Raw genomic sequence first — 18,313 nt, 5'->3', positions numbered from 1 at the left:
TGCCTCTAGCACACCACAAACCAAAGGATGGGAGGCAGAAATGAGGTCACAGAGTTTGTTGTATAGAATTTTGGCAACATATAGGACAACCTTGAAAAAATGAAGAGGGATCCAAAGGAAACACTGTATTTATGAAGAAAATGAGGACAAAAGACCTCATGTCTACATTTAAACATTTTAATAATGACTTAAGAGTCAAGGTTCTTTTCTTCTGAAAATTATATTCTAGGTCAAGATTATGGAGAGTATAGGCATAGCCCAGCACCAACTGGACTATCTGAAATGACCTCAAGACACTAACACCAACTTCAGTACCATGCCAGAATGCATAGAGTAGCCCAAGGAGACCACACATTTGGCAAAGTACAGACAAGGCCCACTTCAGGTGCTACTGCACCAATCACTAACACCAATCACTGGGTACCCCATTGGGGATCTTGGGAAGGAAGACATGTGAACATGCAGTTCCCTATAATTGCTCCTACCTATTGCTGGTCATGACTCCAGTCTGTCAAAAATGAGTGATACTACTGGTACCAGTGAATACTCATAAGAACAAAAATAAAAATACATAATAGAAACTGACAAACAGGGTTTCTCAGAACTGTTGACATTGTGCACTGAATAATTCTTTGTCATGAGGGACTATGCTGTGTTATAGGATATTTCAAAGCTTCCTTATCTTCTATCCATAGATGGCAGTAGCAGCCCCCACAGCTATAATAGCCAAAAAACATCTCCAATGACTGCTAAATATCTGCTGCGAGCAAAATTGCTCCTGGTTGAGAACCACTGCCCTAAAAGATGACATACAAGTGGCAGTAAGCTAGGATAAGCTTTTTAGTACAGCAAAATCTTATCTCACATAGTGATCTACAATAGTTATGATTTCATCAGCTTTTCTTTATTTAGTAAATAGGATTTACACATGGTGACATTAAGTTGGGAACCGGATGGGGCTGATTTGTTTGGTGTGGCTTCATGCATTTGGGTCATGTGCAAAAACACCCTTTCAGCTTTCTTCAGGTGTAGCTGAAGCCAGGAAAGTTAAGCTATTTATCTCGTGTTTCCATCTCTCTCACCTGAATTGGTGCCATTTTCCCAGCAGCCCTAGCAGTCCACGCAAGTAAGAAAGAAGGAGAAAGGAATACAGGCATTATGGGGAAGCAGAGAACAAAGAATTTAGCCAAAAACAGCAACAAAGAATCTAGTTGATCTGGATGCTTGTTAGTGCCTTGATCTCTCTCTGAACATGGTCCAGAGCTGGTGTAGATGAAGTAGATGACACCTCTGAGAAGCGTCAAGAAGGCATTGGAGCAAGTCCCGGAAGTATGCTCATCTTTTCATTACAATGCACCCCCTTGGTCCTGTTAGGTAATGTACCTATTTTTCCTCATCCTGATTGTTCGGTTTATATTTCACGTTTGTATATAAGGCACCATTTTCTAAAAATATTACTAGAGTATGAGCTAAGATTTTATTCAGTGAAGACGAGTAACTGGAAACAACTAAACACTGCAGTGGGAAAGAAGAGAGAGTTCTCCAAGTACTAGTTCCATGTGTTTTGAATCTAATCCTCTCCATATGGAGAAAGCAAGCTCCCAGAGTCCATTCGTATTTTACTAGAAAAAGAGAGAAAAGGGAGCCACAGACCAAGGGAGATGAAAATCAGGGGGTACTTTTATATGAATGAGAAGTGTAGTGAAAGGAAAAGGGCAAAGGGAGTGGGCGGATGGGGTGGGCCAGGGTTCAGGATGGCAGTCGGGAGGGTGCCACACCTCTCCGTGGGCTGCACACTCCCAGGTGCACTCTACTTTCCCAGTCACTGCCTCCAGAGAGGTATTGGACTTTATCATCACCATCAAACACATTTTATAAGATACCTAATTGTATATGTTGCAGAAAATAAGTGTACTCTGGTGTACGCGCTGGTCTACACAGACAAGTACATTTTATAGTGAGTGGGCAGTTGGAGCAAAAGGGAAACCTTTTAGAGAGACTAGGTAAGACAGAAGATGATTTGGTTAGTAAAATAAGGCTATAGTGAGTAGCATGAATAGCAAACATTATTTGATAGGAAAGATAGCTAGATATGACTTTAGATTAGCATATGGCGGGGGTGGGGGGGGAGGGGAGCAGTGAAAAGGAATAGGAGCCTGGATAGCGATATGTCTATGGTCAGAGCCCTTGATGAGTATCAGCACCAAGACAGTCGGTCCAGAGTAGAAATCAACCATACTTGGCAGAAAGGACCTTTTTGCTTTAATAGCATAGAGATCTGGAAAAGAAGTTTCTGTCTTAAAATAAAGGGAAAAGTGAAAAGTAAGGTGGAACTTGGAGATGTAATTGGAAAACTACTATAAAATTCTGATCTACGTGTGATGTAAAATAAAATTGAAGTGAAGAATAAGATTGTGCATGTCTATGATGACTTATCTCTGTATACTGGAGATCTCAAAGTCTCTATAAACAGAAATAAAAGCTGCTTTTTACTCTGATAGGCTAACTGGGTGAATCTTGTGAGGTCTAGAGACAGATTTATGATCCACTGGCATAGAAATCATTGTGGAAACAAAGGAGTGTGTGTCTTGAAGAAAAGCCAAAGGAACAAGCCTGAGGGACGCAGTGCCCTAGGCATGTGGGAAGCTCACAACTTTATAAAGCCCTGGGGCATCTATGGATCTCAGTCATTAACCCCAGCTCCTCGATCCTCCTGTCTTTTCCACTTTGAAGGCTGGACCCAACTTCAGATACTAGTTACAGCACAGACTTCTATGTCTTACCAGTGACATTCCTAACGCCAATCAAATCCCTGACATTGATTTAGCTTTACTGTGATTTTGCTTAGGATCTCCTGTCTCTGGCCTTATGAACCTCAATGGCCTGGGCTAGGATAAACTCACCATGCCCTGGCCTCTCACTCTCCTTCATCCCCATATTCTGCTTGGTGATTCACTTTTTGCCCATCACTGGCTGTCCAAATGTCCCCACCTTTTTTTCCTATCAGCCTTGGCCTTGGACCACACAGAAGCTTCACATGCTTCTTCCATCTACCCTCTTATCTAGCCATCGATTTTAACCATCCAGCTACAAAGAAGCCTGGACTTTCTTAAGTAGAGGCCACTGTCTTTGACTAAATCTTACCACCTCATCAGAGCCTGTGTTCCTTTAACTTTCATTTTTTTCATTGCCAAATCTATCTTTTCATCCTTTCCTAACCCCTAATTTGTGTTTCTCCCTCAAGAATTGTCATGTCCTGAAAGAGTGTAATCATTACTCCTAGGCAGAATATGGCTGGCCTCTCACAACTGCTGAAGCCAGTAGAAGGTGACACTACCTGGATACCTTACCACCATTCCTCAGGCTGACCTATTTTGAACTGGGTTTAAGTACAGCCTAAGGAAAAGGCCCAGCCCTTGAAATCTAGGGTATAGGGGGGTGGGTAGTGGTAGGAGAGAGTCTTCTGGATATGCCTGAAAGAGGGTAGAAGAATTGGAGCTATGAGCATCAGGACTATTGAGGGATACACAAAAAGCACTATTTACCTCAGCTTAGTGGTGAAGCGTAGTTCCACTTTATTTCCAATTTTAAGACTAAGCAGGGAAAAGATATCTCTGCAGAGAAGGAAAGCAGGCAAACAGCACTATCAGGTAAACCAGACAATCTAGATATACCTTCCCAGGTAAGCAAACCAGGAAGCTCAAAGCTCAGAAAAACAGAAGGCAGCGCTTGAGGTGTTAGAGGGAGCATTCGTGGGGAAGGAGGCAGGACCACAGGCTAGAAGCCCATGAACTCATACAGTATAGAGAGGACACTGAATGAGAGCTCTTTCGTCATGCTGTCTCTGACCCAAGCCCTAATGCAGAGGGAGAGGGAAGTCTGTCTAGAACCTCAGGCAACTCATGATATTCTATTTAGACACTTGCAGCAGGATGGGGAGGGGGAGGAGGCAGAATCACTTCGGACATGGGAAGTCATAGTGCAGAATACAGTGAGGGCTTTTACTGAAGAGGTTTGACATAGTTTGCAGGGAAGAGTCCAAACTGGCCATGGCAACGTCCCCGCCACCAGCCCTCATCCACCATCTCAATGTCAGTGATGATGTCATCTGGATCAAAGGAAATCTCATCACTTCCTTCTGTAGAGGAAATTAATGGGATATTAGGGTGGTCAGACAGGAATACCCCCGTCCTTGTGCCCACTCTCAATCTAAGGAAAGGAAATAGACCTAGTCTTGATGCCAAGTCTGGACCCTTCCCTGGCCCCAGAATCTATCCTCGTCTCTTGTATCAAGGACCTTCAGGCACTAGGCCCCTCAAGCCACTTTCAACCTACCTCCTTGGTAATCGTACAAGGCTACAGCTGAGATCCCAGTCCCAGCTCCAGCTGTGCAGCCTGATGATCCTGCATTATGAGAAATACAAACATGGGGTCTCACCAACATGGAAAAGGAAAACAAGCAGTTTCTTTTGGGTCCTTCCTCTTACCCCCACCCCCAGATCTGACCAAATTCAGGAGCCACTTATCCCCCCACCACTCACCAGCCAGAGTGGAAGGAAAAGAGGGATCCTCAGGCTCGAGCACATCCTCGTAGTCTCCCTCTGGTTCATTATCTTGCTCATATCTGTCCATGTCCCCAACATCCTCATAGTCATTCTCTGGCTCAGGCTCAGGGTTAGGCTCAGGTTCAGGTGCTGCCTCATATACTGGCTCTTCCGCCAGCTGGAGGCCTTCCGGAGTCCTAGGGGGCAGAGCTGGAGGCTCCTCATCATCCTGAGAAAAGACAATGTAGAGCAGGGTGACTTGCACTCAGCAGGAGCTGCCTCACCAAAACCTCCCAATGGAGGACTGCTAAGACCCCATCATAACCATCCTACCTCTTCTACCCTCCACCCTGCTTACATCTAACAGCCTCTCCTAGGGAACACAGTCTTTTATCCATCTTCATTCCTCAACCTTCTCCTATACCTACCAAGAGATGGTAAGAGGAGAATGTAAAAGGTATGGAGGAAAGGGAAGTAAAAAGCTAATCAGATTCCTTGGAAGACCAAGAAAACAAAAGCACATTGCTGGGAATACCACAGTTAGGATGACCAATCCTCTTATAGTCTTCCCAGAATGCAGTGCTAAGACCAGGGCAGCTCCAGACAAACCAAGAAGGTTTGTGGCACTCTATGGCCCATCTTCCTAGGACATGAAAGGATTGGGAAAGAACAGAGAATCTTAGGAGCTCTGCTTACCTCTGGGGGATTCTGTCTCGAGGGCAGGGAGGGCACTGGGTGTTCCCTGCTGGTTCTCACAGGCTCAGGCTCTGATGATGGACAATTTCCTGCTGGAGGCCAGGCCTGTGGAGAATGAAACGTCTGTCCAATAAGCAAGCAAGCCTCCATCTTCTCTCTTATAGTGACCTGGTACACTCCCTCCTACCTCTGCCAAACTAAATCAAACTCATCCCTCTAGATGGGCTCCAACTTGAAATGATGGCTCCTTCTAAGTTCCTGCAGCAATGACTGGCCGTACTGGCTGGTGACTTGTCTTCCATTACACTGTGTAAATCTTGGTTTCGTTTATTCCCCCCAACATTCTGGTATATAGGAGGCCCAATTACACACTCCAACTGAAATCTTCCTGAAGACAGCGACAGCACTTATATAGGCTTTGCTTAACACAGGGAAACCTGTGCCTTATTTTCTACCAATGATTGGGGCCCTTTAGGTTCCTTTCTGGGCAAGGAATCCTGGTTGTAGATCCCAGAGCACTAAGCACTCACCGCTGAGGAGATTTTCTTAGGCAATGGGGCTGGCACCACTGGCTCTTCTACAGTGGCTGCTGGTTGCTGAGCCTCGTGGTGCATCTTTACCAGGGTCTTTCTCTCCTGTTGCTGCCTAGCCATCTGCTGTGCCTTCTCTTCTTCCTCCTGCTTCTTCTTTTCCTCAGCCATGGACTCAAATTTTGCCTTCAGCCCACGGGCACCACTAGAAGCTATAGACACAGGCAAGAAGAATTAGGATTCTCTGGGAAGATGGGAGGGGGCTGGAGTGTGGCACTTAAAGGAAGAAGAGAAATTAAGTTAAATATCCAGGAGAAGAGCAGTTGGAGATGGGACTTATGGAAGGGAAGGTAAAGAGGTACCACGGAGGAACAAGGGGTTTATAGAAGGGTGGTATAGCCTTCAATCTAGATTTCCATATAACCAGACCATGTGATCTCAGACTCTTGTCCTTTCAAAATCATAAGTTTTAGTCCTCTAACCTACATTTTTCCCTGTCCACATTCCTTAAATGTGTATGCCCTCTAACCACCATCCAGTCTCTACCTCCCATCCCATGCATATATCTCTATGAATTCTTCCCAAATGGCTCCATATTGCTTCCTCCCTAGGTCCCCTGCTCACAGTTCCTTCCTGAATGTCATTTTGTCTCTCTACTCACTTAACCTAATTTTTCTAGGAGAGAATCTGGGATTATGAAGGTAGGGGTCAAGTCTGCCTCAGCTACTCTAGGTAGCTGAAGGCATGAAGGAGGTAGTCTGGGGAGAAGGAAGAATGAGAAGGAAGAGGTAGTTGTGGAGCATAGAGAGAGAGAATTGTTAATACTCACCAGCCTCTATGGGTGTTGTCTTCTTATAAGCTGTGGTTGGGGCCTCCATTTCATTGAAGCCAACAGCACTCTGCAGGAAAACAGTAGGTGTATGTGTGTGGGGGGTGGGGGAGTAAGGGAGTGCTAGTGACTCAGAAAGCAGTATTGGGGATTGGGGCCACTATAGGAGGTACCCCAACTGTTCAACAGTTTGACAGGGTATTCCAATGTTGTTTTGTGACAGAAAGAGGGGTAAAGAAGTTCTAAAGTGATGAACTCGGCTCCCCTTTTTGAAAGTGCAGTGTACCTAGACTCTCACATCTCCACATCCAGTTGCCTAGAATGCATCAGGGCCCCTGGGCAATGCATGAAGTGGAATCGGTATAGAGGAGGGTGGTGACATGGAGTGGGAAGAGACTAAAGATTGGAATAAACAGGGCCAACCAATCAAGGAGATCTTAAATACCACCTTTCCCTGGAATTTTTGTGTCCATCTCTCTGCCTCCCTTAAGTTTCCTCAGTTAAAGCTCAGGCTTTGGAAGACGTGCCCATTAGATGCTGAGGGCAGTCAATGGGGAGTGCAGGACAGACAGCTCGGTGCATCTGGAGTTCCCTGTTCTTTTTTTCAAATTTACCTCTCACTCCTCTCTGTGCACTTCCAGTATAGTTTAGAAAACTATTCCCAAGACATTAATATTCTGATACTTTACCTTATCCACTCGGTCCTTCTGGATTCCATACTGACCACCAAAGCCCTTGGCATAATCTGCAGGATGTAAAGGTCTGGGAGTCATAACAGGAGTTAAAATGCTGGAAATTGGCAGGAAGAGGGAGCAGTGGAAAGAAAAACCAGAAGACAGGAATGTGGAAAACAGAGAGATGGATGAGGGAATCAGAAGACAGAGAGAGGCATGGGTGGAAAGAGAGGGGAAAAGATGGCAGAGGGAAACATGGGAGAAAATAAAGGAAATAAAGATGGGAAGAGAAAAACATAAAAAGAGAGAAGTGACAGAAAAGGAGAATATGTAAAGGAAGAAACAGGAAAAAATAAGGAGAGCCATCCAGCCATCCCTATATGTCCCAGGGAGAAAGAAGACCTCTCTGTCCTCTGTGAGGCAGAGGGGACTTTAAGACTCATAGCCAAATCACACTCTTGCCACCACTAGCCTGTCTGTCTTCTTTCCTGTCTCAATTACCTCTTCTCTTTGGCCTCTCTTTTCTGTCCTATTCCTAATCTTGTTTTTCCCTCCACCCCACTTGTTATCCCCCATCCACTCCCACACGTATACACTTACTCTTTACCCCACAACCTCCACTGCACATCTGCCCTTCTGTATTCTGTGTCAGTTTCCAGAAAAGAAGGTAGGAGGTTTCTATGCTACTCTGTAACTTCCCTCCTCTCCAACCCCAACTCACCTCTCTGGGACTCGTGTTTCTCTGTCTCTCCTTTGTAGTCATATCCCAGAGCGGCCTTGTCCCGTTTATCCTTCTCTATCCCATAACGACCGCCAAAGCCACGGGAATAATCTATGGTGGAAGGAGAAGGAATGAGAGTCCAAAAAAAAGCATATCCATATGAAATGTATGCCTTCCCTGCTCCCATCTAAATAATTAGATATGCCAGCTAAAATATAACTTAAAAAAAAAAAAAAAACAGTGCTCAAAAGAAAAAAAAAAAATCCCTGGCTCGAAAAACAAATGAATGAATCAAAACAGTAATTATGAGCTGATACAACAGAAAATCCAAGGGTGTTTTAAGTCCTGATTTTAGTTTCTAGGCTGAGGATCCAGGGTCCAGAGTTCTAATTTCTATATAAAAACAGGTGGCTGGGGAGCAGGAAATGAGTCTTATAAAAGAGTTCAAGAAAATTTCCACTCACTTGTCCAGGGAAATGGTGAGGGATCTTAGAGTTTGTTCAGCATTTGGTAGAGAAGAAGTTTACTTATGAGACATGGAAACTCCAGGCCTACACACGAGTGTGTGGAATACAAATATCCAATTTCATACTACTTATATTATAGAGGAATTCTAAGATGAGAAATTAATTTAAATACCAATCAAGGAAAATATATGCCACAAAAAAGAGTAAGCATCAGAAAGATGGTGTGAATATGAGACAAAGTAGACCTCAGGACAAAATGCATTACAAGAGATAAAAGAGACATTACACCATGATAAGAGAACAATTTATCATTCATCAGGAATATGTATGCTGGCATAAACCTATTAAAAGAATTAAAATTCATGAAGCAAAAAGTAAAAGAAGCAGAAAGACTAATTCATAATCACAGTTTAAAATTCTAACACCTTTTTCTTATTATTTGATAGAAAATATAGACAAAAGAATCCAAAATTATAGAAGACTCAAACATTATCAACTAATAAAATCTAATTGATATTTATAGAACACTACACCCCAAAACTGCATAACATATATTTTCTTTTTCATGCATATGAAACATTCACCAAGGTAAAATATACGCTGGTCCATACAGTAAGTTTTAATTTCAAAAGGCTGAAATATTAGATATAATACTCTCAGATCACAATAGAATTAAATTAGAAAAATAAAATAAATAGAAAATTCCTCTCAATACTTGAAAAGTAAATAACACATTTCTAAATAAGCTATGGGTCAAAGAAGAAATCATAAAGAAAATGTGAAAATATTTTAAACTGAATGAAAATTAAAATACACACGACATTGTGAGATGTAGCAAAGCAGTGTTTAAAGGGAAATATATAGTTTTAAGTGCCCAGGAAATAAAGGTTTAAAATCAATTATCTAAGTTTCTACCACTAGAAGCTAGAAAAAGAACAAATAAAGTTTATATTAAAATGAATGAAAAATAACAAAGAGAAGAAACAAGTAAACTATAGAGAAAATGAGTAAAGTCAAAAGACAGTTCTTTGGAAATAATAAAATTGACAAACTTCTAGAAAGAACGATCATTTAAAAAGAGAGAAAAAAAGCACAGATTAAAAACAGCAGAAATAAAAATGAGCATACCTTACAGAGGTTAAAAAATATTAAGGAATACTATAAATGAATTTATGTCAATAAATTTGACAACATAGATAAGATGGAAAAATTCCCTGAAAATACAACATATCATACTGACTCAAAAACACTGAAAGATTAAATAGACTTCTCTATTTAAAAATTAAATTTATAATAGAAAAAGAAAAAAAGCTTTATTGCAATTAAGTCTGTTAAATCTCAACAGAAGTAAAGGCAAAATTTCTCTCTCTGGGAAACTTACTCAGCTCAGGGCACATGAAACTCCCACAATACAAATATCCCTCTCTACACTAAAATAAATTCACAAACAAAACTTAAAACTACCAAAGAAATAACCATGAAGAAAAGCAAATTAATCAAACAGAAGAATTGACACTCCCAAGAACTGAAAATAATATAACAACATGAAAGTAACTAAAAGACAATATTTTTAAAATCATTAAAGAGCTTAAAGGAGGTGAAAAACATAATGAAAACAACAGAACATTATGGGAAAAGAATAAGTGATTTTGCAATAGGACTATAGGGAACTTCCAGAAATAAAAATATCTGAAAGTTTTTTTATTTTAATATACATCTTAAACAATAATTAAATACAGCTGAAGGGAAAATTAGTGAATTTAACATAGATCCGAAGGAGTTATTCAGATAAAGAGATGAGATTAGAGAAGCTAAATTAAGAGACATCAAGAACATAATTTATCAAAATTTTGGTATGTAGTAAAAGCAGCGCTTAGGGAAATCGACAACACTGAATGCATATATCAGAAAAAAAAAAGGGTAAGAATCAGTAATCTAAGTTTCTACCTTAGGAAACTAGAAAAAAAAGAGCAAATTAAATCCAAAGTAAGCAGAAGAAAAGAAACAAGAATTAGAGCAGAAAAGAATAAAATTGGAAATGGCAAATTAATAGAGAAAATAAATGAAACTAAAAGCTGGTTCTTTGAAAAGACAATAAAATCAATAAGCCTCTAGCCAAGGTAAGAAAAACTAAAAGAGAGGACACAAATTAATAATATCATAAATGGGATCTGGATAAAAAAATGGCATATATGATAGAAGCTTTGTTCCCTCCTGCAACCAAATCAATGTTATGACAGAAACTCAAAACAAACAACAAGGAAAGTTACCTGGGATCTAGATAAACAAAAGCATTACAACTAGGGAGAAAAATAATTAATCAACTCGAAACGTTAGAAGGTAGAAGGGGGCGAACACAGGAGGCTGCCCAGTCAGGCAGCCAGCAGCTGCAGGTACCTCTTAAAGGGGCTATGTCTGCGAGGGACTTGCATGGTGATGGACCTGCTTGCTCTGAGCACCAGCATCAGGTAGGCTGCTGGGGGTGGCACCAGGGGCTTAAAGGGGTGCACTGAGTTGTCAGAGGGAGGGTTAGAGGCAAGGCTTTCTCCCAGGTAGAAGTGCTAGTGGTACCCATTGTTCCTCTGTTGAGCTTTCCCCCTCCCAGTGTGCGGATTTAACATTGCCAAAGCTGAGACATCATCAAACTGGATAACAGAAGTAGCTTTGCTCAGAAGATTCCCTGAAACTCCATCTTCCCCAACTCATGGCCCCACCCATGTCACACCTAGGTATATTCTCAGCGAATAAGGTGCTCCTTGCTGAACAGTACCTAGACTCACACTGAAAGCAGCTGGCCTCAGTTTTGGTTGTGGTTTCTTGAGGCAAATATAAGAACAGCATCTGGCGATTGCTTGCTGAATCTTAATAGGTGACCCTGGAGGGGTACAGGCTAGGGCTAAACTTGGCCTGCTGCTGAACTCCTCTCAGGACTATGCCACTGAATACCTACTACACAAGGCCACACTAATAAGATTGGGAGACTTAAGAGCTTTGCTCAGTACTTAGAAACAGACACAGAAAGGCAGCCAAAATGGGAAGAAAAGGAGCAGAAACGATATGAGAGAATGGATCAGAGATCCAGAAATAATGAATCAAGCAATCTAACAAATGCAGAGTCCAAAACACTGGTTATAAAGATGCTCAATGAACTTAGGGAAAGTTTAGGTGAATTAAGCGAGAACTTTAACAAAGAGATTTAAAAAAAAAAACATAAAAATGGAGATGGAAATTATAAAAGAGGACCAATCAGAAATGAAGAACTCATGATATCAGATGAAGAGTATACTATATGGAATTAACAGAGTAGATAAAGAAGATGATTGAACCACCAATATAGAGGATGGGGAAGCCAAGGACACCCAATCAGAACGGCAAGAAAAAAGAAGCCAAGACTATCATAATAATTTAAGAAGCCTATGGGACACTATTAAACATAAAAATATCTGTGTCATATGGGTACCTGAAGGAAAACAAGGTGTTAAAGAGCTATTTGAAGATATGATGTTGGAAAACTTCCCTTACCTGGTGAAATAGACATACAACCCCAGGAAGCTCGGAGAGTCCCCCAAAACAGGAACTCAAAGAGGCTCACACCAAGACATATCATAATTAAAATGCCAAAGGTTAAATATAAAGAGAGAATCTCTTTACATCTTTTTTCATCTCCTTCCTTTTAGTCTGTGTGTGTCTTTTAATCTGAAATGAGTTTCTTGTAGGCAGCATATGTAGGTGTCTTTTTTCTTTTCCATTCAGCCACTCTATCTTTTGGTTGGAGCATATTCAACATGGTGAAAACCTAGGATCTACAACCAAAAATACTTTATCCAGAAAAGTTATCATTTAGAGTTGAAGGACAGATAAAGAGCTTCCCAGACACAAATAATCTAAAGGAATTTACCAACACCAAGCCAGTATTACAGAAAATGTTAGAGGGACTTCTTTAAAAAGAAAAAATGTGTATCAAAAACAGGGATAAAGAATGGTAATACCTACATTCCTATCAACAAGTTCCTCAAATGGAAAAGAATTAAGTGCTCCAACCAAAAGATAGAGTGGCTGAATGGATAAGAAAAAAAAGACACCTACATATGCTGCCTACAAGAGACTCACTTCAGATTAAAAGACACACACAGACTAAAAGGAAGGGGATGAAAAAGATGTTGCTTTGATGGACCTAGAGGGTATTGCGCTGAATGACATGGGCTGGACAGAGAAAGACAAATACCACATGATTTCACATACATGTGGAATCTAAACAACAAAACAAACAATAACAACAAAAGCAAAAATAAACTCATAGATACAGAGGATATTGTGAGGGCTACCAGATGAGAGGGGAGTTTGGGGGGATGGCAAAAAAAGAGATTAAGAGGTTCAAATAGATAGTTGCAGAATAGACATGGAGATGCAGATGATAGCATGGGGAAGATAGTTAATAATGCTGTAATAAACATGTAAGAAGAAAGAGGGGTACTAGATTTAGTGGGTGATTGCTTTGCGAATTATGTGGATCTCTGATCACTATGCTGAAACTGGTATATTACTGTATGCCAATAATTGAAAAACAAAACCTCATTGAATTGCACAATGTAAATGAGCAACTAATTGTCTATTATATTTCAATAAAGCTGGAAAAATATCATAAATGAAAGAGGGGACATTACTACAGACCTTATGGAAATTTAAAAGGTAATATGAGAATACGATGAACAACTCCAGGCCAACAAATGAAATGAACCAATTCTTTGAAAGACACGATCTGCCAAAACTCACACAAGAATGGAAGATTTGAATAGGCCTATATCTATTAAAGAAATTGAATCAATAATTAATAATCTTTCAAAACTAAGTATTAGGCCCAGATAGGTTCATTGGTGAATTCCACCAAACTTTTAAGGAAAAAATTATACTAATTTTCTACAATCTCCTTCAGAGGATAAAAAAAGAGGGAATACTTTCTAACTCACTATATGAGATCAGCATTACTCTAACACCAAAACTAGACAAATATATTACAAAGAAAGAAACTAAAGACCAATATCTCTCATAAACATAGATTTGAAAATCCTTAAGAATCTAACTCAAAGGTTATTATGAGTATTAAATGAGTTCATTTTCATAAAGCAAAAAAAAATCCTCAAGAAAATATTAGCAAATTGAATTTAACAATGTACAAAAAAATTACACACTAGGACCAAGTAGGGTTTATCTAACATATGCAAGGCTGGTTCAACACTTGAAAATCAATTAATGTAATCCATCACATCGACACACTAAAAAAGAAAAAAAAAATCACATGTTCATATTGATAGATACAGAAAAAGCATTTGACAAAATTCAACAGCTGTTCATAATAAAAACTGAGTAAATTAGGACTAAAGGGGAACTTTCTCAACTTGATATAAATGATCTACAAAACTCTACAGGTAATATACTTAACGGTAAGAAATTTGAAGCTTTTTCACTAAGATCTGGTACAAGGCAAAGATGTCCTCTCTTGTCACTCCTCTTCAACATTGTACAGGAGGTCCTTGATAATGCAATAAGGCAAGATAATGAAATAAAAGATATATAGACTGGGAGGGAAGACATAAAATTATCTGTTCACAGATGATATGATTGTCTATGTAGAAAATCTAAAAGAATTGACAAACTCGCTGCTTAAACAAACCAGAAAGGTTGAAGGATATAAGGCTAATATACAAAAGTCAATTGCTTTCCTATATACCAACAAAGAACAAGTGGAATTTGAAATTAAAAATACAATACCATTTATATTAGCACCCCTAACAAAGAAATACTTAGGTATAAATCTAAAAAAAAAAAAAATGTATGAGAGCTATACAGAAAAATCTATAAACCTCTGATGAATAAAATCAAAGAAAAACTAAATAAATGAAGACATATTCTGTGTTCACGGATAGGAAGACTCAATATTGTCAAGACGTCAGTTCTTCCTAACAAAATCCGTAGATTCAATGCAATCCCAATCAAAACCACAGCAAGTTATTTTTTGGCTATTGACACCTGGATCTAAAGTTTATGTGGAAAGACAAAGGGCAAAATACTCAACACAATAATGAAAGAGTAGCCAACACAGATTTAAAAGACTGATGCTACTCAACTTCAAAACTTACTATAAAGTTACAGTAAACAAGACAGTGTAGTATAGGTGAAAGAGTAGACAAATAGATCAATGGGACAGAATAGAGAGCCCAGAAATAGACCCCCATAAACACAATCAATTATTTTTTGGCAAAAGACGAAAGGCAATAAAATGGAGAGAAGATAGTCTTTCCAACAAATGGCACTGGAACCACTGGACATCTGTATGAAAAAAAAAAAAAAAAAGAATCTAGATACAGATACTACGCCCTTCATAAAAATTAACTCAAAACAGATCATAGACATGAATGTAAAATGCAAAACTATAAAACGCCTAGAAAATAAGATAGGAGAAAACCTAGATGACTTTAGGTATGGTGGTGCTTTTTAGGTACAACACCAAAGACACAATCCATGAAAGAAATAATTGATAAGATGGATGTCATTAAAATGAAACTTCTGCTCTGTGTAAGACAACATCAAAGAAATGAGAAAACAAGCAAGAGACACACCTGATAAAGAATTGTTATCCAAAATATACAAAGAACTCTTAAATCTCAACAATAAGAAAACAAACAACCCAACTAAAAAATGGGCCAAAGATCTTAACGGATGCCTCACCAAAGAAGATATACAAATGGCAAATACACCTATGAAAAGATGCTCTACATTATACATCATCAAAGAAATGTAAGTTAAAACAAGATATCACTGTACAGCTATCTCAATGGTTAAAATCCAGATTATTCACAATACCAAATGTCAGTGAAGATGTGGAGCAACAGGAACTCTTATACACTGCTGGTGGGAATGAAAAATGATACAGCCACTTTAGAAGACAGTTCGGCAATTTCTTGCACAACCAAACATACTTTTACCATAGGATCCAACAATCACACTATCTGATATTTATCCAAAGAAGCTGAAAACACATTCACATAAAAACATGCACATAAGGGTTTATAACAGTTTTATTCATAATTGCCCAAACTTGGAAGCAACCAAGATTCCTTCAGTAGGTAAGTGGATAAATAAACTGTGATACAGTTTGTGGTATAGATGCGGACAATGTAATATTCAGTGCTAAAATGGAATTAGCTGTCAAACCATGCAAAAGACATGAAGGAAACTTAAATGTATATTACTAAGTGAAAGAAGCCAATCTGCTGAAAAGCCTACATACTGTATGATGCCAACTATATGACATTCTGGAAAAGGCAAAACTATGGAGACAGTAAAAAGGTTGGTTGGCTTCCAGGGATTGCCACTTTCTGAGATATGTGTTTCTCTACTTCTCCTTTGTAATCAAAACCAACTTCTGACTACAAAGGAAAGGGGTTGGGGGTGAAAGATGGATGAATAAGCAGAGCACAGAGGATTTTCAGGGCAGTGAAAACATTTTGTAGGATATTATAATGTTGGATGTATGTCACTGTACATTAGTCCAAATCCACAAGCTGCACAATACCAAGAGTGAACCCTAAGATAAGCTATGGACTTTGGGTAATTATGATGTATCCGTGTAGATTCATTCTTGGTAAAAAAAAAAAAAAAAAAAAAAAAAAAAAGAACCGTTCTGGTCAGTGATATTAATAACAGGGAAGGCTGTGCATGTATGGGGTGGGAGTGTATGTTAAATCTCTACCTTCCTCTTGATTTTGTTGTAAACCTAAAACTACTCTAGAAAAAACTATCTTAAAAGAGAAAGATATCAAGAAAAGAATGAAAAGTCCTAATCCACATCTAATATGAGTTCCAGAAGAAAGAATAAAAGGGGAGAGGAAATTCACTGTCCAAAGAGAAAATGCCTGAGAACTCCACAATAAAAGTCACTTCTCAAGTTGAAGAGGCCTGACAAATCTCATGTAGAATAATAAAAATAGATCTAACACTTAGACATATTCTGATGATAGTTCAGACTATCAGAGACAAGAAGAAAACATTTCATGAAAAAACAAGACAGAGAGATTAGACATATTACCTACAAAGAAATAATGATGAAACAGAGAGATACCAGAGACAATGAAATAATATCTTCAAAATGATAAATGAAAAATAACAATGAAGAGTGGAAGAACATGTAGATGCTTTTTAGGCAAAGCGTGGGAGTTCTTTCATAGATTCTCACTGAAACAATTATCAAAGAATATACTTTAGCAAGAAGAAAATAGAAGAAGCAAGGAGGAAATAGAAGAAAGGAGAAAACAATGAAATACAATGATGACCCAGAAAGTTGGCAAATATGTTAGTCAATTTAAATAATCATTTACTATGTAATAATTATGATTAAATTTTGTGGGGTTTAGAAACACACAGGATATAGAATATAGAATGTCGAAGGAATATAATTAAATTATTCTATATTTCCTGTATTATTCATGAAGAAATAATGATTAATTTTGAATTTAAGTGAAAATGGCATATTAAGATAACTTCCTAAAAATAAAGGGGTAGGTTACTTTATTTTTAATTTATTAGAGGTAAAGGGGAACTACAGAAAACTTGATTAATCTCATAGAAAGCGATAAAGGAGAAAGAAAGAAGCAAGTACATGTTTGGATTTAAAAATAAATAAAACAGTAGAGAATTGGATCATGGAACGAAAAGGAACTGATAACAGCTTTTGGGAGGTGAAGTGTGAGCAGAATAGCAAGGCAGTCAGGTTGCTAAGGATGAATAAAGTGCAGGGTACTCGCCTTTCTGAGATGTGTGTTTCTCCACTTCTCCTTTGTAGTCAAACCCAACTGCTGACTGCAAAAAGAAAGGATAGAAAATTGGAAAGAGTAGAGCCAACAGGTTTTCCTCTCTCTCAGTTACTGTTACTCCCAGCTCAGCCCAGAGGTTTGTTTATAGAGGTCTAATGTAGAAACAGATTGTACCCTGACAGGCTGGTATAGAGACGATGGGCTCTGGACACAGATATCTCTAGATTCAAACTCTACCTTCCCTCTTTATAATTGTTTAACTTTATCATGTCCTTTAATACTTGGGCCTCGTTCTCATTAAGTATAAAATTAAAATAGGTATAACTGCCGTATTAACCTCAACTGTAAATGAGAGAAATGATCCTTCTTCATTTGGGATATTGTGAGAACTAAATAAGGGCAAAATACATAAAGTGTTTGCATTGGGTCAATCGATAAATTAGTGCTTTTCTTCCTCTCATGAAACTAGAATGAGATAATAGCTAGAAAAGTACCTTGTAAACTATAAAGCACTATGTGCATGTAAGAGATGGCATCCTATTTCTAATCTATTATACTGTGCTCTTTCTTCTCTTCCCCTTACACAGCAGCAGAAACTCAGAGATGTGGATTTTGGTGAGAGGAGAGGCAACCAGGCAAGTTTGGATCCTAGCTGCTCCAGGACTGGATATATTGTCCAATGCTTAACATCATCATGTAACTACATCCCCACCTGACTCAGTAACGATGGGTCTCTACGTAAGCCTAGATTTTGCATGGTATTAGTATATATTGTTACTTGACAAACTGATTGTTTAGGTGATTCAATGTGTAGCTGTGAGGAAGAAGATAAAAGAAAAAAAAAACATTAAACAATAGGCAAAGGCAAGACGTGGGCCAAGATGTAAGGGAAATTCCATCCTGACTAAAGACAGTAACATGCTCCATATTCCATTACTAACTTAAAAAATTACCCTCTGCATTTTTCCTTTCCCTTATAGAATGTTTTTAACTTTTCTGTGCCCCCCCCCCCGCCTTCCCCCCCCCCCCCACCAAAGCTAAA

At 38.9% G+C, this 18,313-nt stretch overlaps 1 protein-coding gene across 1 annotated transcript in view; it reads right to left on the bottom strand.

Moving 5' to 3' along the window:
* Positions 1-882: 882 nt before the first annotated feature.
* HCLS1 (hematopoietic cell-specific Lyn substrate 1) overlaps positions 883-18,313 on the bottom strand; it is a 30,193-nt gene continuing 12,762 nt past the window's right edge. Inside the window, exons 7-15 of the mRNA XM_016158856.2 lie at positions 17,263-17,317; positions 7,995-8,105; positions 7,289-7,344; positions 6,600-6,669; positions 5,771-5,982; positions 5,241-5,345; positions 4,542-4,773; positions 4,336-4,404; positions 883-4,138 (exon numbers count right to left, since the gene is read on the bottom strand). Of these exons, the coding sequence (XP_016014342.2) occupies positions 4,002-4,138; positions 4,336-4,404; positions 4,542-4,773; positions 5,241-5,345; positions 5,771-5,982; positions 6,600-6,669; positions 7,289-7,344; positions 7,995-8,105; positions 17,263-17,317 (1,047 nt within the window). The 3' untranslated portion in view covers positions 883-4,001. The remainder of the gene's footprint in view (positions 4,139-4,335; positions 4,405-4,541; positions 4,774-5,240; positions 5,346-5,770; positions 5,983-6,599; positions 6,670-7,288; positions 7,345-7,994; positions 8,106-17,262; positions 17,318-18,313) is intronic.

The sequence above is a fragment of the Rousettus aegyptiacus genome, unplaced genomic scaffold, assembly GCF_014176215.1.
Source record: "Rousettus aegyptiacus isolate mRouAeg1 unplaced genomic scaffold, mRouAeg1.p scaffold_m13_p_4, whole genome shotgun sequence".
Taxonomy (NCBI): domain Eukaryota; kingdom Metazoa; phylum Chordata; class Mammalia; order Chiroptera; family Pteropodidae; genus Rousettus; species Rousettus aegyptiacus.
This window is presented reverse-complemented; position numbering and strand designations above follow the sequence as displayed.